Source organism: Elephantulus edwardii, unplaced genomic scaffold (assembly GCF_000299155.1).
Source record: "Elephantulus edwardii isolate Elephantulus edwardi_28Jun2011 unplaced genomic scaffold, EleEdw1.0 scaffold00001, whole genome shotgun sequence".
NCBI classification, from domain to species: Eukaryota; Metazoa; Chordata; class Mammalia; order Macroscelidea; family Macroscelididae; genus Elephantulus; species Elephantulus edwardii.
In genome coordinates, this window is record NW_006399751.1 from 48,298,873 (window position 1) to 48,323,106 (window position 24,234).

Genomic DNA, 24,234 nt, shown 5'->3' on the forward strand with positions numbered 1-24,234 from the left:
TATATATTGCCAATCCAAAGGCAGGTGGTATGAATCTACCAGCTGCCCCAAGCAAGAAAGATGGGCAATCTCCCATGTGATTTACAGCTTCTGAAAACCTGGGGAAGGTCAGCTGTTACTCAAATGAGGTTTTCTGAGTTTATGTTGTTGTTGTTAAGTGCTGTTGAGTTGTACATGATTCCTAGTGACCCTATGAACAAAAGACCTGAACACTTGTATAATTTTCATTGTTTCTCCATGTTGATAGAGTTTCTGGAGGCAAGCTATTTTGGAAATGGATGCCACTCCTGCTTCCAAACTTGTTTTAATCAGGGAGCTCCACCAAACACTGTCCACATGAGTAACCATTATCACATTTGATACATCAGTGTCACAGTGTTTACCATCACAGCAACCATGAGTTACCTCTGTACAGCAAATGGACAGACCAGCGCTATACCACGTAGAAGAATGTTTGACCAAAACCAATTAAAACCAGGCTTGAGGTCTGCAGGCTTGAGGGCCCCAAAGCATTTTTAAATAGGAGGCCGAATAAAATCAACTCACAATGGTGAGTAAATATTCCACTCAAATTTATCCAGTCATTCTTTATTATTATTTGCTAAATCTGGCTAACCTACTATAGGAAAATTAGCATTTCAATTTATTAGCAAAATATGAATCTCCTGAGTTAGCATGAAATAACTACCTTTATGTTTGAGACAGAACAAAATGAAATTGTATTTTGAAAGGATTACTTTAAGTTATATTCATATATGTGTATGTACACATACATATATACACATACAAAATGGTCAGAAAATAACAAATATTTCAACTCGAATTCAACTTATTTCTGCTGAGTCAAAGTCAACACATAGCTGACCCTTCGACATGGTTTTGGAGAGTGTAAATGGCCATCTGTCTTCCTGAGAGTGGCTGGTGGACTTGAAGCACCAGAGAGCTGCCATCATTGGAATACAATTCCCTACCCACTACGCCACCAAAACCTTTTTGGTAACAAATAGTTAACAAGGAGCTAAAAAAAGCTGTGGTTGTCATCAGTTCTGACTCCTGGCTAGATCAGAATGTAGAACTGTGCTCAATAAAGTTTTCAAATACTGGTGTTTTTTTGGTATTTGGGTTGTTTGTTTTTTTTTTTTAATTGCCAGGCCTTGCCTCTGAAACACCTTTGGGTTGATTCAAATCTCCAACTACTAGCTGTTAATACATGCTAATAGTTTGCTTCACCCAGGACTCCCAGGTTGCTATATTTATTTATAATTTTGTACTTCTGAAAGGTAAATTCAAAGACAGAACACAGAAATATCAAGGTTGACAGAAAGAATGATGATGACATTATACCTAGAGTGAGTTCCCTTTCTATCACTTCTGCCTTTTCCTTTATTGAGCTGAGTACTGATGAGTTACAGTTCTAGGACAGTAAAGACTGAATGAGAGCTGACATAATGTAAAAAATAAAACTAATGGCATTGATCTGTGCATGTATAAATGGTTAAATGGGCATATGTTTTGTTGTGAATATTTTCACATAGACACAAAAAAGACTGGAATAGGCCAGGACATAGACTTTTGGAGGATACAAAATCTTGAGCATCCACTTAGTGCATCTTTTTTCATGATGTAACTGGAGAAACTGAGGCCCAAGGATGATGTGACTTGTCTAAGGGAATTAGAAGAAGAGATAGGTCTAACTTTCAAGCTCTTTTTATCTTTGTACCTGAACGCTAATACTTAGTGTAGTTTTCCTCTTAATTCTGAAAATACAGTGCTTAGTTGGGGAAAAGAAAAGCAAGAAACCCTGGAATAAAGTGCATGATATGTCTGGCCCCAAAGATGAAAGAAGGGCTCTGGTGGCTTAGTCCACAGGCAGTTGTAGCTCTGGTGGCCTAGTGGCAAGAAGCTGCACTGCAATCCCAGAGGTGAGCAGTTCGAGTCCACCAGATGCTCTGCTGGAGAAGGAGGGACAATTTCCTCCTGTACCACTCAGATCCGATTTGACAGTACACACACACAGGTAGTTGTACTGCTCACCCAAAGGTAGCATCTCTCCAGGGGTTCAAAGCTACCAATTACTCCACAGGAGAAAGATGGGAAAAAATCTCCCATGTGATTTACAGTCCATGAAACCCACTGGAAGGTCAGCTAGGGGTTGGGCTCAACATGAAAACAGTAGGAGAAGGATGAAGGAGGTGTGAAAATTGGGTAGGATCTCCTAGGGGATTTAAAATAAAAAAAAATGACATGCAAAGCATAAAGACTGTGTAGGGAGGATAGTGACTAACAGCAATGACAGAGCAAAGACATTTGCAGACATATGCAGAGCAGTGCAATGATGTTGCAGATAGACATTTAGGTGTGAATGGACAGGGGTTAAGAGAATAAGCGGAATGTGTCAGTGAACTCTTTTATTTAAAAGACAGAAAGTGGCGCTGACTTTGATGGCTTCCTTTTAACTTTTTAGTGTGACTAAATTTTAGACTCATAGAAAAGATACAAGAATAGTATAAGAGATTCTGTAAACCTTCAGTAAAAACCAAACCAAGGCAAAACCCAGTGTCTTCTTCAGATTGGTTCCAACTCATAGAGGCCCTGTCTATAGACAGGGTTGATTTGCCCTGTAGGATTTACAAAAAGCTTTCTCCTGTGGATTTGAACCTTGATTTTGCAATAAGCAACTGACCACTAAAACCAGTATACCACAGAGGCTCCTATACCCCTTGTTGTTGTCATTATGTGCCATCAAATTGGAATTTACTCAACACTGACCCTTTACTGGGTTTTCAGAGGCTATAAATGGCATAGGAGTTGACTGCCCATTTTCTCCCACTGAGAATCTGGTGGAGTCCAACCACTTGCCTTTGGGTTGGCAGTGTAACTCCGTACCCATTAGGCCACTAGAGCTCTCTAATATCCCTTGTTGTGGTGGTGTTGTCATGCACCATTGACTTGACTCTGACTCACAGGGACATTATGTACAACAGCTCTGAACTCTGCTCTATCTTGAGCCAATTTCATTGTCTCTGACACACCTGACCCCATTACCCCAGTCACTGAGTCAATCCATTTCATCCAGAGTCTTCCTTTCTCACACTGTCCCTCCACCTCATATGTTAATATAATTAACAGAATAGTTGCTGTGTACTTGACTCCAACTCATAGTAACTTTATGCTCCATAGGGTGTTCAATAACTGAATTTTTAGAAGTAGATCAGGCTGTTCCTCCAAGGCACCTCTGGGTAAAGTAGAACCTCCAGCTTTTTAGTCAGCAATTGAGTATACTAACCATTTGCACTACTCAAGGACTCCATTAATATAATTACCTAAATGACATTAGCATTTTACTACATTTGTTTTGTTTTATCTCTCTTTCCCTTCTCATTCTCCTCCGCCATATACATATACATATATATATATATGTACATACCTATATACATGTAATATTTTCTTAACTATCAAGAGTTATTTACAAACTTGGTTCTACTTTATCTCAAAATATATCAATACATTTCTTAAAATACAGGTGTTCTCTTGCATACTCATAGTATGATGATCAAAATTAGGAAGTTTATATTAATACTGCCCAACACATAAATTATATTAATATTTTGCAATTGTCTCAATAATTTCATAATATCATAAGTAGCACTGAGTTATCATGTCTCTTTGTTTGTTAGATGCTCTCGAGTTGTCTCCAACTCATAGTGACACTATGAGCAACAGTTAGAAATCTTTCCCCATCCTGTGCCACCCTCACGATCTCTACTATGCTCGTCTATTGTTGCAGTCAATCCAACTCCTTGATGCTCATCTTCTCTTTTGCTGACCAGACTCTACCTTTTTCTACATGATACTTTTTTCCTAGGATGGGCCCCTTTTGACACCATCCCCAAAGCATATGTTGTTGTTGTTCTGTGCCGTAGAGTCATTTGCGACTCATAATGACCCTATGTACAACGTCCCTAAACTCTGCTCTGTCCTGAGCTAATCGCACCATCTCTGATACACCCGTCCCGATTACCCCAATCACTGAATCATTCCACCTCATAGAGGGTCTTCCCCTTCTGCGCTGTCCCTCCACCCTACCAAGCATGATGTTCCTCTCCAAGGACCTGTCCCTCCTTACAACATGTCCAAAGTATGTCAGACGGAGCCTCAGAATCCTTGTCTCCAAGGAGCTGCCCAGTTTAACCCTTTCCTGGATGAATCTTTTTTCCTAGCAGTCCATGGTACCCTCAATACTCTTCTCCAGCACCACAGCTCAAAGGCATCAATTCTCCGTCTATCCTCCTTAATAATTTACAACTCTCTGATGCATAACAAGTGATAGCAAAGACCATGGCCTGTATCAGACGTACCTTAGTCTCCAAAGAGACACCATTGCTCTTCAGTACTTTGGAGAGGTCCCTAACAGCAGACCTTCCCATGGCAGAAGTTTAACTATCCTTGCCTCTAAGGAGCATGGAAGAGATTTTACTTCTCCAAGACAGATTTGTTTGTTCTTTGGCAGTCCATGGGACAGTCCAAATTCTTCACCACCACCACCATTCTTCTTTCTTTCTTATTCATTGTTCAATTTTCACATGTATTTGAGGAAACTGAAAAGGCATGCCTCTTTAGTTCTTGCAAACTGGAACAGATTCTTTAGGCTTTGTGTTTTATTTTTGAATCCTATAGCTATTCATTTTATAAAAGTGTTTTTCCACTCATGACTGTACTCAAGCCATGCACACATGGCGGGAGACCCAAATGAGATAAGTGTGCTCTTTTCAATGCCGGAGGCACATCATGTTAATCTGTCCCATTATTGATGGTGTAACTTTCAGTGGTTAAGGTGGTGTCTGCTAGACTTCCCCTTTGTCCCTTTGCAAGTACTATTTTATGATGATTTGAGAATATGCAAATATCTTGTTACTTCCTAGTTTAGCATCCTTTGATATTTCCGATTAAAGCCTTTATAATTCTGATGTCAAATATTGATTTTCTGTTTTTATCATCCCCTTTACGTTTATTTCAGTAAGCTGCAAGCATTTATCCTTTTTACTCTTTCCTTTGTTTTTACCAATCCAGATTAATGCAGTCTCATTTTATTCAATGAATTATGCAACTTTATTGCCATTATTTACTTTGATACTGAAATTATCCTAAATGTGATACTAGCTTAATTTTTAAGCATTGGAATGACTGACTTCAAATTAAGTTCTTTTGAAATACTGAATGATACAAGATAACAAAATTACTCTTTCTTTTTGCCACTATTTGTGAAAGCTTTTGATGTCAGATGCTGCTGCATACTTAGTGTATGTTATCTCATTTCACTTTGCCACCTGATAAAGCAGATATTGCAGGGTCATCTTATTTTCCATTAAAAGATGATGCAATTGGAGGTTTTGGGAAAAGAAATGAGTTCAGATTCTTAGACTTTGTAGTGGCAGGACCGGTGAACTCCTGGACTTTGCTCTCAACCATCAAGGAACCCTTCAGATAGATGTGGGGATCCCCTGCCCCCACCCCAGGAACCCTTCAGATAGATGTGGGAACCCTCCACGTCTGTCCCAGGAATTAGGATCCTGGTGTTTAGGCTGCAGTGTTCTTCAAGGTAACTGGGCATTTTTTTCCCCTAAAACCTAAAAAAAATTTTTTTCAACTTTTACATTTTCACAAGTGGGGCATCTGGGAACTGTCTACAAGTCTGTTATCACTCCAGGAACTTCCCTAACCCGCTTTGTGGAAAAGGTCCAACTCTGCTTGAAATTCAGTGAGGAAAGGGTAGAGAAAGAGATCATCTGTGTCACTGTCAGCAGACACAGAGCCAGAAGGACCTGACTTCTGAAGTCACCCAGGGAAGCATCCCCATGGGTCAAGACAAGTAAAAGTGAATTTAGAAATAGAAGAGAAAACGAAAGGAAGAGTGAAGCTGGGATTCTTAAGAAATTCAGGATCTAATCTATTCTTTAGATCTCAGGTGAAGACATGCCTTAAATACTAGCTCCTTTTTACAGCAATACTGTTATCTCCACAATCGTCACACTAAATCAACATTCACTTTTATTAGCAAACTTCGGATTCTATTGGAATGAGCTTGGGTGAAAAAAAGTACACTACTTGCTAATGAAACAAATTTAAATACCTTTCCTGTCTTTGGTGGAGAGAAAAGAACAATTGGGTAACATTCTTACCCCAGTAGGAGGAGCAAACTAAAAATAAAAGATAGCAAGGTACTTCCTGCCAGCCAGTAAATCCAACAGCCAAAGAAGATGCCTCAACCTGGTGCTGGATAGATAGCTCAGTCTGCCCGACCCCCCTCTGCCTGAGAGTGGCCATGTGGTTCTCATAGCCAACAGCTGCCAAGCAGAACCCCTCAGATTAACCCATAGGAGGTGTTGAACCACTTCCCATTAAGATATTTGCAAAGCAAACAAAAATGATAACCCCATTCTGAGTCCTGGGAGCCAGCCAGGAGTGCTGGCTGTTCTTGTTGACACAAAAGGCTCTCTGGGGAGGGTCTGGGCCTGAGCAAGGAAGGCCACTCCTGCTGGTCGTCTTGACTGTGTTGATCTTAAGCCATTAGAATCTTGGTATCAGGCACTGTTTATTGTCTAATTTCCCGGTCACAGCAGTCACTGGAACTCTGTTTCACCAGATCGCTTTCTTCTCCCTCTTCTCCACTCAGGATGAGAAGAAAAATCCTTTCCTCTCCCTGTGATGTCTGCTCATCAAGGAGACAAGGCTGAAAAGTTACTAAAATGCAAATAGATTGTGGTAGGCCTTCTGTTAACAGCTTTTATAACAAATGCTCAAGTACCTTCTTCATTTGAAGTGACTGGTGCAATGCTTAGGGAAATATATTGACTTATTTGTATCCCACAAGCCAGGCAGGAGCCAGCTACCATTGAATTAGCAAAATTAAATTTGGAACAGAAACACATTAATAATTTTTCCTTCTAACCCTAAAAGGAAAAAAAATGAAATAATGTTAATGAGGCTCTGAAAATAAAACAATCTTCTTTCAATGTGTAAGATTACCTATCATTTATGTTTCTTAAAACTGAATAATAAAACAGTCATCATAAAAACTTTGTATTTAAGAGAACTTGTTTTCTCCAATATCTCCAAATTAAACAAGTTTTCTTTGCTTAAGTTTTCCAAAATAGGAAAGATCTTGATGGGGAAAGCAGCAGAGCAGATGTATTAAATCTCTATAATTTCTACACTCATAAAATGGTTAGTGTAAGAAGACAAGAAGGAAGATGTGTAGAAATTTACCAGATTTAATCTTTAAAGATGCTACTAACTTCTAGGCTCTTGAAAAAAAAAAAGAAAAGGCAGATTTTTCATCATCCTTATTAAAAACAAAATGGGATAAAACTAAATCTTTGAATAATTTATCACCTGCATTTCTTATAAATAAACAATTCTTTTATGGAATTCAATAAAGTAGGTTCTAAACAAAAAAAGAAGAAATGAAAGAAGGATTGACAATATTGAGTGATTGTGTAATAGAGAAGAATGCAGGAAAAAGATGTATGTATTATGGGATACAAACTTTGTATACAGGTAAGAAATTTTATAAAGAAGGGGATGTAGGGGGGAAAGGCAATGAGCTAAAAAGTTTGTGATTTCTTTAGAAAAAAGAGAAGCATTATCATACTGAAAACAATTTTTATAAGAAATAAATATCTCAGGAGACATTTAATAAGAATTGTCTGAGGAGAATGGGAATCCCAGAACACAGGATTGTGCTTATGCAAAACCTATACTTGGACCAGGAAGCAGTCGTCAGAGTAGAGCAGGGAAACCCTACATGGTTCAAAATCAGGAAGGGAGTGTGTCACGGATGTGTCCTGTTTCGATACCTTTCCAAACTATATACAAAACAGATCATTCGGGAGGCTGGGTTTTAAGGGGAGGAATGTGGCATCAGGATTGGGGGAACACTCATCAACAACCTATGTTATGCAGATGTCACAACCTTGCTTGCGAAAACTGAAGATGACCTAAAGAACTTGCTGCAGATTGTCAAGGACTGTAGGATGCAATATGGATCAATATGCACTATGGATCAACATCAAGAAGACAATGATTCTCACCACTGGGCCAACTGACAGTAACATGATGGACAGAGAAGAGATTGAGTTTGTTATCAGTTATAGCTTGCTCAGCTCCACAATCAACTTTTTGGCACCAGCAGTCAGGAGATCAAAAGGTGAATTGCATTAGGTAAATCTGCTGTCAGGGACCTTTCCAAAGTACTGAGAATCAATGATGTCAGTCTAGAGATTAAGGTGCGCCTGCTAGAGCTTAAGGTGCATTTGCTCCAGTCACGGTCTTCACAATTACTTGCCATGCATGTTGATCCATATTGCAGACTATAGTCCTTGACCTTCTGCAGCAAGTTCTTTAAGTATGATAGAAGAACTGATGCCTTTGAGTTGTGGTGCTGGAGAAGAGCCTTGGACATACCATGGACTGCCAAAAAACAAATAGGTCTGTCTTGCAGAGGGTGAAACCAAGTTTCTCCTTGGAGGCTAGGATTTTGAAGCTCTGTCTCACATACTTTGGGAATGTGGTCAAGAGGGACTGGTCCTTGGAGAAAGACATCATGCTCAGAAGGGTGGAGGGACAAGACCCCGAATGTGATGGACTGATCCGATAACTAGGGCGGTAGGTGTATCAGAGTCAGTGAGACTGGCTCAGAACAGGGAAGACTTCAGAGCTATTGTACATAGGGTTGCCATGAGTCACAGGTGAGTTGACGGCACATAACAACAACAAATGTCTCAGTCGCAAAAGGACAAATACTGCCTAATACCACTTTATGAAGTAGGGCTGACAAGGGGATGGGATGGGAGGAGAATAGGAAAAGAGTGGATAGATAATAAACACTATATTGGAACAGATTAGGGAGAGAACTGTTTAAAATAAATATATGATTAGGCATTATATGTAAGACAATGGTCCAGAATAAAAGGTACATTGCAAAGAAGCCTGAAGTAGGGGTAGGGAAGATGGGGAAGGGGGAAATTATGCAACAGTGAATGAGTATTTTTTTAAAAAGAAAGTGAACTGAGGGAAGGAGAAAGGGGGAAGGAGGAAAATGTGCAACAATGAATGAATGAAAAATATAACTTTTCGGTAAACTTTTATTAAAATCACAAAATAAAAAATTAAAAAATGAATAAAAGTCTTCATTTGATAAGTGAAAGTACAAAATTCTTATTCTTTCTCTCTCTCTCTCTCCTCTCTCTCTTTTCTTTTAGAAACTTGAAGGTGTTATTTGGCTTTAAATGGCATTAATCCAAATAAACTGTGACTGGATCCAAGCTCATTGTAAATGTTGAAGTTTTCCATAAAGTGAATCCAACCTTGCTGGCCAATTTTGTAGCACATGTGTTAGATTAAAGCTAGATTAATACCATTACAAAAGTTTAAATCTATGGTTGATTACATTAAAGACCTTCTGTGTTGTTATATTTGAACTGTGTCCCCTCTAATGATATGAGTGATATAAAGATGTCTGGACACCTGATACCTGTGGATGTGACCCTTTTTTGGAAATAAAGTCTTTGAAGATTTTAACATAAATTCATACTGGAGGAGGGTGCGTGTTAAATCTGTGTTTGTGGTATGCTTATAAAATAGGGAGGAGATAAAGAGAGAGAAAGGCCCTGAGAAGAAGCAGCAGAGATGGAGAGGTGAACTTTCAACCTGAAGAGCTGTAAGACAGTGAAAGGGCTGCCAGTCTTTGGAAAAACCAAGGCCCTGATGACAGCCTGAGTTCAGACTGCTAGCCTGAAGAATTATAAGATAATACATTTCTGTTGATACCCACTTTGTGGTCCTTTGTAATGATAGTCTTGGGAGACTAATACATGGTGACTTCAGATACATATCAAACTCATTCATTGATGTAGAATGGGAATCACCCATAAATGATCATCTAGCAAACTTTCAGAGACATTAAATCACATGGGAGGAGACTGCCCATTTTTCTTATGTGGAGTAACTAGTGGATTCAAACTGCCTGCCTTTGGGTTGGCAGTAAAATTCTTGACTCACTAGGTCACCAGAGATCTCTCTCTCTCTCTCTCTCCATATATATAGATATCGATACACTTGCTAAAAGTGAGAAGGATTTGAAGCACATATTCCAGAAGATCAAAGAATGCAGCCTTCAGTATGGATTGCATCTCAATATCAAGAAAACAAAGATTTTTACCACTGGATCAACAGGCAGTGTCATGATGGATGGAGAGGCGATTGAAACTGTCAACAGCTTCATCTTGCTTGGATTCACAATTAACATCCTTGGTATGAGCAGTCAGGAAATAAGGAGACACACTGCACTGGGAAAATCTGCAGTTAGGGACCTTTTTATTGAGGACTAAGGTGCGTCTGATTCAGGCCATGGTCTTTCCGATTACTAGCTATGAATCTGATACCTGAACAGTGAATAAGGATGACAGGAAAAGAATTGATGCTGTTGAACTGTGGTGTTAGAGAAGAGAACTGAACATGTCATGGACAGCCAAAAACGTGAATAGATATATCTTGAAGAGGGTGCAGTCTGAGTGCTCTTTGGAGGCAAGAATGATGAGGCTTCAACTTACATACTTTGCACATATTGCTATGAGGTGCTATTCCTTGGAGAGGGACATTATTTTGGGAAGGGTGAAGGGTTGGCAAAGGAGAAGAAAACCCTCAACTAAGTGCATTGACAGGGTGACAGCTGTAATGGGCTCATGTGTGTCAGAAAGTGTGAGGAAGACAAAGGACAGGATTAGTTTCAGATCTTTTGTTCATAGGGTCACTATGAGTCGTACTCGACTCAATGGCACCCAACAACAACAATATAACATACACACACACACACACACACACACACACACACACACAGATGTATATACAAAAATAGACACTATACTAGAAATTTGCCCCCCACCCATTATCTAAATAATTTCTAGAAGACTCTCCTTCTCTCGTGGAGGTATTAAGCACAAAACCTTGCCTTGAAGTATGAGGCTCATGTCGGGGGTGGGGGAGAATATAAGTAAAACATCATTGTAAGATCATTTGTTTCAATTCATTGTGGCTGATTCTTAGCAACTGGTCCTTACATTAGTGTATTAGCCATAGTCATTTACCAAAAGTTCCCAAAGATACTTAGGCATCTTCCCAAATTTGGGATTTATTTTTTAGTTGAGAAGGTAGATCCATTATAGCAAAATGACTGCATTAACAGAATCTCCCTTTACAAACCTAGCATTGTTGACTTGTTTTGAAAACCAGCTCTTTAACAGAAGAATAAAGAGTGTACTAAATCAAGTGCAAGATAAATTGGAAGTCTTATTTGAAGGCAAAGTTATCGAAAGTTAGCTTTGAACCACCACCACAGAAATAAAATCCAAGGAGAACACTGTTACTCAACAATTTCCCAGACAGTTCCATTTTTATGCTTATTATGGTCAGAGATTCTAGATTTTGTGAGTGATACAGAAATGAGTGACAGATTTAACAATGGAGGAACTTATTTTCTCACATGGGATGTAGTAATAACAGCTAATTCTGTATGTAGGGGAGTACACACACACACACTATTGTAGGCAATCATCTAAACTTTTCCTGTAATTCCCGTCCCCCCCCACCCACGACTTAATTCTCACAATGGTCACATGAAGTAGGTAACATGGTTACTAATATACTTCTTTAACCTCTCCAAGATCCTTGAACTAACCGGACATAGACTTGATCCTGGAATAGAGACAGTCTAGCTCCAGAGTTTGTAGTCTCAGATGGTTCCCCAACCCAGATGGTGCTTCACACACAAAAGTAGGAATGAAACAAGGCCAGCCCATAAATTGAGTGGATCTCTGCAAAAGACAGCCTCTACTCCGTTCTAGCAGATTGCTGCCAGATCCTCCATTTCTCCCCCAAGAGACATAAAAAGAAATAAGCTAAATAGTTACATGAAATCTTTCTATTTTTATATGTTGGAAATTAATGAGAAATTGTAAGGACATTGTGCAGGCCAAACAAAATATGTCTGCAGAGCATATTCAACCCAATGGCTCTCTGTTGGCATCTTTTGGCCAACAGAATTAAGGTTCAAAATATTTTGTACCATTTTAAAAGCTTCTTCTTTATAGCTATATTAATCTTATTCTTTGTTAATGATTCTTTGTTAATGTCCATAGATCACCCCACTCCCACAACAGCACCCCCGATCTATATTCTATTTCTCCAGTATGCCAACCTCACTACACAGTTCAGTCTCCTAAGAATGTCCCCTGCCCCTCTGCTTCCTTCACCTCGAATGTTCTCCAGCCCTTTACTGCTTCAAGGCCCTATAGGAGGTGCCACGTGAGCTAGACCCTGAGAGATGGTGAGATGGGTACTATATTAACAGGTAGAGAAAGGACTAGCAAGAACATTCTGTTCAGAATGGCCCTCATAAACAGCAATGAGAATACAAAAGATATGCTGAAAATCAGCAAACAACCTCAAATATTTTAAAAGAGGCCTCTCCCTCTTGTCCTTGGAATTTAGTTCTATAAAGAAAGCTCTTATTGCTGACATTCTTGACATACGCAATCCTTCTAAAAACAGTTCTTTCCATAAGGATCACCGATGATTTAGGGTTTGTTGAAATAGTTCAGATAAATATTTATGTACAGCCATAAGCAAATCCACAAGGAAAAATTCTAACTCAAAGCAGATTTTTCCCTTGAAGTGACGTTCAGCTGTTGATAAGTTTTCTGGTTTCAAAGACGTTTTGAAAATAAATGTGATCAATTAATATTTTTAAAATGTATAAAGTTTACAAAGGTTTAAACAATCAAGTAAGCTCTGAAAAAGGACCAAGTCAAGGCTGTGCTAGTGGCATCCTAGCCAGGTTGGCAAGGGTGAGTCTCGGGCTCAAAGTAAACTCCACATTTACTCTTGAGATAAAATCCAGTAACATAAGAAAATAAAAGTTAAAGCAGAAAATAAACGTTGTTGAAAAATTCCTCAAGAGTTGGAATCCCTGGTGTTTATTTTAATCCACAATTCTAGAATGAAGCCAGAGAGAATTTTGATCTTTCCTATCAGTTCAGCTCACAAGAATTTTTAAAATGCTAGTATATTTAGGAGTCATGTTTAAGCACTCATCTACTAACCAAAGGGCCAGTGGTTTCAACTCATCAGCTACTACATGGGAGAAAAATGTGGCAATCTACTTCTATAAATAGTTCAATCTGATGATAGAAGAATTGATGCCTTTGAGTTGTGGTACTAGAAAAGAGTATTGAACATACCATGGACTGCCAAGAGAAAAAAACAGGTTTGTCCCAGAGAGTGTGAAGCCAAGTTGCTCCTTGGAGGCTAGAATTTTTAAACTCCATCTTACATACTTTGGGCATGTTACCAGGAGGGATTAGTCTTTGAAGATGGACATCGTGCTGGGAATGTTGGAGGGACAGTGCAGAGAGGAAGACCCAAGATGAGACCAACGGATACAGTAACAGGTCATGAGGCTAGATGTGTCAGAGACAGTGAGACTGGCTCAGGATAGGGCAGGTTTCAGAGCTATTGTACATAGGGTTGCTATGAGTTGCAGTTGCCTTTATGACACCTAACAATAACTTGATGCACCAGGTACCCTGACCTACCAAGTCACTGTTGTGTTGGAATCAACTCCACAGTAATGAGTTATTACTATATTACAGTACCTGACTCATAAAAATGATTAATGAGCTTGACTGCTAACCAATAGTTGGGAGGCTGGCATCTACAAAGAAAGGCTTTGAAAGAGAGGCCTGGTGTTCTACATCCACAAAAATTAGCCATTAAGATAAAAAGATTTATCTTAAAGAGAAGTAGAATCCACAGATGGAAAAATATTTAGTAATGACATTTCAGATAAGAGAGTCATGCCTAAACTTTATAGAAAACTTCAAAATCCAAACAACATAAAGAAAATACAATTTAAAAATAGACAAGAGGACATATATAGAAATTTCACCAAAGATGACATTCAGATGGCCAATAAATATATGAGGAAATGCTCTCATTCATTAGCCATTAAAGAAATACAAATAAAATGAATGAGATCTCATATTGTACCAGCAATAATGGCAAAGATTGAAAAAATCCAACAATAAATGCTGACTAAGGTGTAGAGAGATTGGAACTCACACACTGCTAGTGCGACTGTAACATGGTGCACTTCTGTGGACAAAGATACTATTCTTCCTTAAAAAATTGAGAATAAAAATACTTTTGCTCCTGCAATCTAACTACCAGGTATATATCCTGAAGAAATAAGAGTAAGACGTGAACAGGTATGTTGTTGTTGATGATTGCCTTCAAGTCGAACACGACTCATAGCGACCCTATGAACAAAAAGCTGAAGCCTCTCTACAACTATCAACATTTATCAAAGTTCATAGAGTTTCCAGAGGCATGCCATTTAGAAAGTTGATGCACAGGTATGTGTGTGTACTCATATTCACAGCAACACTATTTACAATAGTAAAAGGACAATGACAACCTAAGTGCCCAAACTGATGAATGCAAACATCTAGGGTTCTTATCTTCAATCTACGGGACATATATACAGTGGAATGTTATTTAATATTACAGGAAGAACTCAAGAAATACCATACAGCATGGATGAACATAGAGGGCATTGTGCTGAGTGAAATACGTGAAACCCAAAAGGACAAATGCTGTCGTCTTATTTTTTATTATCTTATTATTAAAAAGCTAAGAAAAAAGTATACAAATAGAAAGATACACTGATTAATTAGCAATTAGGTAACGGTAGGTTGGGTGATGGGAAATACAGATTCTTTAAGTGATTTAATGGTTAGCATAGTATCACTGAAGAAAAGATAGATAGAGGGCTGGGCAAGAGGTGGTGGTGTTGTTATGTGTTGTAGAGTTGACTCTGATACCTGCCCTATCCTGAGCCAACCTCACCATCTCTGATATACCCCCATTGCCACAATTACATTGTCAATACATCCCATCCAGGATCTTTCTCTCCTGCACTGACCCTCCAACCTTCCAAACATAATGTCCTTCAAAGGACTGGTCCCTCTTGACAAAACGCCTAAAATATATAAAATGAAGTTTCAAAATCCCTGCCTCTGAGGAGCAAATTGGTTTCACTGTCTCAAGGACAGACCTGTTGGTTCTCTTGGCAGTCCATGGTATGTTCAATACTCTTCTCCAGCACCACAACTGGCAGGCATCTATTCTTCTTCCATCATCCTTATTCATTTTCTAGCTCTCAGATGTATAAGAAGCTATTGAGAAGACCATAATTTGATCAGGTGCACCTGACATCATTGTCATCCATTGACATAATTGCTTTTTATTACTCTAGAGAGATCCTGACAGATTTTCCCAATGCACCTCACCTATTGATTTCCTGACTGTTGGTGCCAAGAGTGTTGATTGTGGATCCAAGCAATATGAAATTGTCAACAACTTCAGTCTTTTCTCCATTTATCATGATGCTGCCTATTGGCCCAGTGATGAGGATTTTTGTTGTGTTTTTTTTTATGTTGAGAAGCAATCAATATCAAAGGCTACAATCCTTGATCTTCTGCTTCAAATGCCTTGGGTACTCCTCAGTTTTAGCAAGCAAGGTTGTGTTATCTGCAATGAGTAGGTTGTTGATGAGTCTTCCTCCAATCCTGATGTCACATTCTTCTTCATAAAGTCCATCCTCTTGAATGACTTATTCAGATTAAAGAAGTCTGTAGAAAGGATACATCCTTGATGCACTCCTTTTTTTTTTTTTTATTTTGAACCATAAAGTGTTCCCTTGCTCTGTTCAGATAATAGCTTCCCGGTCTAGGAATAGGTTTTGCATGAGTACAATCAAGTGTTCTGGGATTCCCATTCTTCTCAACGTTAGCCACAAGTTGTTGTGATACACATAGTAAAATGCCTTTACATAGTCAATAAAACGTAGAGACATCTTTCTGGTACCCTCTGCTTTTAGCCAAGATCCATCTGACATCAGCAATGATATCCCTACTGCTTGGCCTTTTCTAAACCCAGCTTGTATTTCTGGCAGTTCTCTGTCGATGTATTGTTGTAGTAGTTTTTGAATAATTTTCAGCAAGGTTTTCCTTGCATGTGATATTAATGATATTGTTCAATATTTTACACATTCTGTTAGATCACCTTTTTTGGGAATAGGAATAAATATGGATCTCTTCAAGTCAGTTGGCCAGGGTGCTGTCCTCCGGACTTCCTGGTATAAACTAGTGAGCACAGCCAGGGCTGTATCTGTTTGCTGAAATATGCCAATTGGTATCCCATTGATACCTGGAGCCTTATTTCCCATCCCCCACAATTCCCTCGGAACAACTTTAATCTTCTTCTGTTTCACAGTCAGCACCTGGCCTGGTTTTCACAGCTAATATTGAACTTTTACAATAATTCTTTCCAAGATGTGATCAATCTGATTCCTATATAGTCCAGCAGGTGAAGTTCATGTGGATAGCCATCTTTTTTGCTTTTTAGAGAAAGTATTTGTAGTGTTAAAAGTATATCATTATTGTACAAAATTCTGTCATTCTCTCCCTAATCCCATTTCTGTCGCCAAACCTCTGTTTTTGACTACTGGTCCTTCTTCCTTTTCCCCAACTTTTGCATTCCAGTCACCAATTATTATTAATGAATCTTGATTGCATGTTCAATTAATTTCAGTCTGAAAAAATTGCTAGAAGTACTTTTCCTCCTCTTTGGCTTTGGTTGTTGGTACGTATATTAGCAGACATAACAAACATTAAGAAACAAGTACATATGTAGGCAGGCAGACAAGACAGATATGGGGAAATGAAAGAGACCGCAGAAGAAACAAACAAAAGTCAGTCATTGAAAGCCCTTTTGAACATGTTTCTACTCTCCCATCTATAGAGTTGTCATGAGTTAGAGCATAACAGGTTTCAGAGTTTTGGTTGTATGTGTGTTTGGTTTTTGTATGGCTTCTTTTAAAAAATTTTATTGTGATTTGGGTGAAAGTTTATATAACAAATTGAGTTTCCTTTCAACAATACATGTGGATTTTGGTTCACCATATTGATTACACTCTTCATATTGTGGCAACACTCTTCCCACTTTACTCCCATGTGTCTTCTAAGTTTAATCTGGACAAATGATGCCCTTTTTGATCTTTTGTGGTTGACTGTTCTAAGGAGTTTGCTCCCTTTCTCCTTGTGTTATTGATCACCTTATAGGGTTGTCTATTGTTTGGCTAGAATTGAGTGACAAGGGTATTTTAGATCCAGGCTTGAAGGATAAATAATAGGTTCTGCCAAATGTTATCAGACCAATAAGTCTGGTTTTTATATGATTTGTTCCACATTGGGGAGGGGGAAAAAAGAAAGGAAAGGAGTTTTGTTGCATCTTTTTATCCTGCTCTTTTGGGAAATTTTTATTGTGATACCTTTCAGAGAAGTCAGCAGTGGTCACCAGTACCATATTACAATATTGTTGTTTTTGTTGTTGTTAAGTGTCGTCGAGTCGTAGACAACTCATAGCGACCCTATAAACAAAAGTCCTCAGCACTTGTGTGACTTTCATCCTTTCTCCAAGTTCATAGGATTTCCGGAGGCAAGCTATTATAGAAGTGGATGTCATTCCTGCTTCCAAACTACAGTGTTAGTCCTTTAACTATAAGGTTTTTTAATTTTCCTCATTCAGTCTAGTGTGTAAGGAGTTGCACTACCAACCCAAGTGCTAGCAGTACAAATTCACCAGCTGCTCCATGGGTGGAAGATGGAAAGTCTCCTCCTGTGCAAATTATAGCCTCTGAGAACGTGCTATAGAGTCAGCTTTCAGTTGGTTCTGACTGGATGGCAATGCATTGTTGTCGTCTTTGCTCCAAAGTGGAAAGAATAATTTTTGCCCATCTCAATAACACTTAAAAGAGCACCAGTCACTACTCCTCAAAGTATATTGTTGTCTTTGTGGAATATGATATTTTACTTGATCTTGGCATCCTCCATGACTATCAGTCTGAGGTTCCATGTGTAGAGATTCATTCCCTCAAAATGTTTAATTATGATGAAGACATTTCATAATGTTGCTCCCTGTTTTCTCTGCTACTATTGTTGTTGTTTTGTGCTGTCAGGTTGGAACCTACTTATAGTTGACCCCCCAGTGGGTTTTCAGAGTTAGTAAGCTGCACAGGAGGAAACTGCCCGTTCTTCTTCCATGGAACAACTGGTGGATTTAAACAAGTGCCTTTGGATTGCAATGTAGCTTCTTACCAGTAGGCCACTTAGAACACATACAGATACACTTATAGAAACATTGTCTGACAAGTCTACATAGTCTGGTTTCTTTGGAAAGTAAGGAGCAGAATCTCGGTGTGGTGCAAAAGTTTGAGTCTACCTAGAGGTATACTGGGAGAAAAATTTGGCAGTTGACTTAAGAATAACCAGCTATTGAAACTGAAATACAATTTTTCTCTGATACCAAAAAGTTGTCATGAGTTAGTTAATGTGATAGTAGCAGGTTTAATAGTTTTATTACTGCTGTTATTGCTATTCAAAGGGGTCTCAGTGGCACAGTGGTCAATGATTTGACTGCTAATCAAAAGATTGGTAGTTCAAATCCATCAGCCTCTCTGAGACAAAAGACAACGTGGCAGTCAGTTTCTGTAACGATTATACTCTTGGAAACCCTATGGAGCAATTCTTTTGTTCTATATGGTCACTGTAAGTTGCAATCAACTCAATTGCAATGTATTATTATCATAGGGAACTCTGTTAGCCTAGTTGTAAGGAGCTGCACTGTCGTCTCAAAGGCAAGCAGTTCGAATCCACGAGCTCCTTCATGGAAGAAAGATGGGCAGCTTCCTTCCATGTGATTGATTGCTTATGAAAACTCTCTGGAGAGTCAGCTACAAGTTGGTTCTGACTCAATGATATACTACCACCACCACCACCACCACAGCAACAACAACTACATTTATTATTGACCACAACAGTGATTCCCACCATTACTCTTCACTAAGGATTTGTTATGCACCTAGAACTGTGTTAGTTCTCTTACATAGTATCCCTCTTTTTGCAATTAAATACACACACACACACACACACACACACACCCCACCCAAATCCCATCCTATTCCTATTGACTCAAATTTATCAAGTGATCCTATCAGACAGAATAGCACCGCCCCACAGGTTTCCAAGGCTGTAACTCTTTATGGAAGCAGACCGCCAAATCTTTGCCTAGAGAAGCTAGGAGGTTCTAACTGCAGGTATTTTGGTTAGCAGCTGCAGGCCTAATCCCAGTGACATCAGGGTTCCTTTTGCAATCTAGGATTTTGAAACACAGAGAAATGAAGATACTTGCCCATTGTCACGTCACATGTATATAGTTGAACTAAGATTCAAACCTAGGTCTGAAGTAGTTGAAATAAGATTGAAACCAAGATCTAACATCAAAACTTATCCTCTTTGTACTCAAATGAAATAATACAGTGTTTTCTACCTGTAAAGAATTTCATAAAAGAAAATCACCTGCTGTCACTATCATGTTGCCTTTTTCTTCTGGTTCCATGAGAAGTCCTGAAGAGCATTTATTCATAGTATTAGGAAATTTGCTGGAGGATATTACTTTCATGGAGATGTAGGGTGGAAGTGGAAGGAAAAATTAGTGTAGGGATAGAAGAGCAGACAAGGAAACCTCCTACATTCTAGTGGGAAAGGTGATACCTAACAAAAAGTTACATTTTTGTTTCATCTTCTCAGCAGGCTACATATTTCTGCAATGAGCAAACACCCATGCAGAGTGTTTGTCAAGATATGTGGCAATCTGTACTTCACAGTCCCGTGGAAATCTGGCCCACACTCGGCCCTGCTGACTGGGAGGCTCTTTCTCTGGCTCATCAATTCTGAGGTCAGTCCAATTGGCTCAAGCCCCAGAGTCGCAATGATGACACACGGGAGAAATATGTGCTCGTTTTCCTATCTCTGGAGGGAATGCGGGTGTTACAAGCTACCGTAGAAAAACATCTGCACCAGTATTATCCATCTCCAGCCTCCTTCATATGGACTTTTTTTTTTACACGACAACAGACTAGCTGAGCTAAAGAATGTGAAATAAAAGCCATGCAAGAGCTTTGCCATATGCAGGCTAAATTAAATCAAGGGGCATAATCCCCACTATTGTACTTATCAGCATTACAATGGAGGATTACTAACATGGGAACAAAGCGCCATGACATAAAAGACTATTTCCATTCTGTCATTCACTGTACACCATCACAGGCTCTCGAAGGAAATTAAGCAGAGAAAGGGCACCCCAAGCACTGACTTATACCTTCAACCTAAAATTTCCTTCTCTCTAGTCAAATGAACCTCACTTTCTATTACTCACAGATGGGGGTCAGCCTTCCTGTAAGACTGTCAGTGTTCTCTAAAGAATACGGTACTGAAGTTTCTCTACCAATCACATGGTGACAATTTTATGCTAAACAGAGTTTATTCCCTAGCTAGGAGTGACTAGGGCGCTCTGGTGGCTACTGGTAAGGAGTTGTACGACCAATTGAAGGCACATGGTTCAAATCCACCAGGTGCTCTGCTGGAAAGATGGGCCATCTCCTCCCACGTGATTTATTGCCTCTGAAAACCCACTGGATGGTTGGTCAGCTACCAAGTCAATTTCAACCTGACAATACATATTGTTATGTGCTGTCAAGTTAACTATGACTCATAGCAACCACTGTACAATAGCTCTGAACCCTGCTTTATCCTGAGCCGGTATCATTATCGCTGACACAACTACCCTCATTATCCCAGTTATTGTGTCAATCGTCTCATAAGGATCTTCCTCTCTTGCGCTATCCCTGAGCCCTTCTAAGCATGAAATCCTTCTCCAAAGACTGGCCACTCCTGGCTACATGACCAAAGTATGCAAGACAATCTCAAAATCCTTGCTTCCAAGAAGCAGCTTGGTTCACTCTCTCCAGGACAGACCTGTTGCATAACAATGATAATGATAGGCATAATTTAATGAGGTCAGGTAGAATTCTCACTTTCCATGCAGAACGTCTGATTTGACTTCTAGTCAATGTATGTGAAACCATGAACTGTCCACCATGGAGGTTTATGTGGTGCTATGATGTTTCACAGATTTCAACAGAGCCTTTCTACCAAGATGGACTAGAAGGAAAAGCTTGGTAATTTATGCTTACAAATCAGTCAATGAAACCATATGGATCACAGTGGTCAATCATGGGAATGGCTTATGACAAGTCAGTATTTTGTTCAGTTGTACATGGAGTCATAGGGAGCTTAGGGCCCACTTGACTGCAGGTAACGACAATAAGAGTGATAGAGTATTTGCCTCAGTGTGAGACATGGGGCAAGGTAGATATAATAGAAAAAGCCCTGGACTAATTGCACATGAAACTTTGAACCTATGTTGGCAGTAGATTATACTAGTTAAGTGTGTCTGAAGGCTTTTGTTCAATTCTTGACTATTCGTTTTACTAGCTCTGTGCTGTTTAGAAGCTTCTTGCAATTTTCTATTGTTGTTGCACGGTCCACTTTCTATATACAGTGACCTCATGTGACAGAGTAATCATTTTGGAAGTGTTTTCTTGGCTGTAATCTTTAAGAAAGCAGATTGCCAAGTATTTCTTCCTGGAGAAACTGGGCTGGAGCTGGAGTTTGAAGTTGTGCACTGTTACGTCACCAGGGCTATTTTTTAAGTTTCTAAGCATCAGAAGTGATAAAATGTGTATCTCTCCTATAAGGTTGTCATGAGGATTGAATATGATAAAACATGTAGAACAAGTTAGCAAATTGTTGTCACTGTTATAAGTCATCAAATCAACTACAAATCATAGCAACTCTAAGAACAATAGATCTGAACCTGACTCTTTTCTGTGCCATCCACATCAGCTCTGCTATACTTGAGCCTATTGTTAACAGTCACTGTATAAATTTATTTTGCGGAAGGTCTTCTCTTTCTCTCACCTCCCACCTTTCCAAGCATGATATCCTTTTCCAAGGACTAGCCCTTCCTAGCAATATACCCATCTGGTTTACCCTGGGTTGTAAACTCACTGCTTTGTGGAGAATGGGCACTCTGAGTAGGATTAGTATAAACAGAAGTTCCTGGGTGGTGCACATGATTTATGCTAGGCTACAAACTGAAAGATTGGTGATTTGAATCCATGCAGTAGCATCAGGGAAGAAAGGTTTAGTGATCTGCTTCCATAAAGATTATAGCCAAGAAACACTATGAGGCCGTTACACTCTGCAACACAAATAGTTGTAATGAGTTGAAATTGACTTGACTGAATCAGGTTTGTTTTGTTTTGATTATAAACAGATTGTTGTTGTTGTTGTAATGTGCCCTTGAATGGAGTATAACTCATAGTGACCATATGAACAACAGATCTGTAACTGCCTATCTTGTGCAGTCCTCATCTTCTCTGACATACTGAAGCCCACTGCTGCAGTTACTGTGTCAATCTATTTCATTGAGGGTCTTCCTCTCTTTTCACCAACCCTTCCAAGCATGATGTTCTTTTCCAATGAATGCTGTTGTTATGGGCCATCAAGTTCAGTACGACTCATAGTGACCCTATCAACAAAAGACCTGAACCCTGTCCTATCCTGTGCCATGCTCACACTTTCTAACACACAAGAGCTCATTGCAGCAGTCACCATGTCAATCAACCTGGTTGAGGGTCTTCCTCTCCTTCGTCGACCCTCCATCGCACACAGCAACTTGTCCCTCTCCAAAGAACAGCCCCTCCAAGCAACATGCCCAAAGTATATGAGGCAAAGCCTCATCATTCCTTTTTTAAATTATCACCTAACTTGAAAGGGACTGGAAAGCATTATGCTGAGTGAACTTAGTCCCATAAAGACAAATATTGTATAAAACCATTATTGTAGAATGAGTGTAAAGATCCAAGGAAACAGGGTGGGTGGAAGCAGAGGGATGAGTATGTGCAGGGGAAGTGGGGGGGAAGGGAATTCATCATGGGGCTATAAAATTTGATGGGTCGGGGGTGAGGGAATTTGGAAAAATCTGTTCTGGAAAACAATGTATTCAAATTTTAGAAATAAACTATAATAAGAATAATAATAAAAAGAAAAACAACCATACTTCATCATTCTTGCCTCCAAAGAGCTGGCTGTACCCTCTTCAAGACATAGCTGTTCGTTCTCTTGGCCATCCATGGGATGGATGTTCAGTGCTCTTCTCCAACACCACAGCTCAAAGGCATCAATTCTTTTCTGACATCCTTATTCATTGTCCAGAGCTCAGATGCATAGCAAGTAATCAGAAAAGAAAAAAGGGGGGGGGGAAAGGACTAGGGGGAGGTGGGGAGGGAAATACTTGGGCAACAATGAATGAATTAGTTTGGTTTGTTTTTTTTTTAAAAGGTGAACTGGGGGAGGGGGTAAAATGTGCAACAATGAATAAATTAAAATCTAAATTTTCTGTAAACTCTCATTAAAACCACAATTATTCCTATAACCAGGAGAAGATAGAGTAGATGAATGGGATCTTCTAAGACTCAAATCCCTATGTACATCCAAAAACTTCTCCAACAGGGTAAAAAGGGAAGTCACCAACTGCGAAAAAGTATTTGGTGATAACATATCAGATAAGGGACTTATATCCAGAGTTTATTAAATACTTGAGCACCACAACAAGATAAAGGTAAATAATCCAATAGAAAAATGGGCATAGGATATGAAAAGGCACTTCACCAAAGACGACATTCAGATGGCTAACAAGCACATGAAGAAATGTTCAAAATCCCTAGCTCTAAGAGACATGCAAATTAAAGCAACTATGAGATATCATCTCACCCCAGTCAAAATAGCAAAATTTAACAGAACAACAAGCAATAAATGCTGGCGAGGTTGTGGAGAAACTGGAACCCTCATTCACTGGTTGGTGGGAGTGTAAAATGGTGCAATGCCTGTGGAAAGCAGTATGGCACTTTCTCAAAAAGTTGCAAATAGAGATACCATTTGACCCAGTAATTCTACTACTGGGAATATACCCCGAAGAGACAACTGACATCCAAGCAGATATATGCACACCCATGTTTACTGCAGCTTTGTTCACAATAGTAAGGAGTTGGAAACAACCTAAGTGCCCATCAACAAATGTATGGATAGAGAAGCTGTGGTATAGTCACACAATGGAATACTATGCTGCATTGAAAACCCAGGAACTCATGCAATA

At 39.3% G+C, this 24,234-nt stretch overlaps 1 protein-coding gene across 1 annotated transcript in view; it reads right to left on the reverse strand.

Annotated features, from left to right (window-relative positions):
* MYO3B (myosin IIIB) overlaps positions 1 to 24,234 on the reverse strand; it is a 642,969-nt gene that overhangs the window by 167,960 nt on the left and 450,775 nt on the right. The window contains exon 31 of the mRNA XM_006878970.1: positions 6,311 to 6,324. Within this exon, the coding sequence (XP_006879032.1) occupies positions 6,311 to 6,324 (14 nt within the window). The remainder of the gene's footprint in view (positions 1 to 6,310; positions 6,325 to 24,234) is intronic.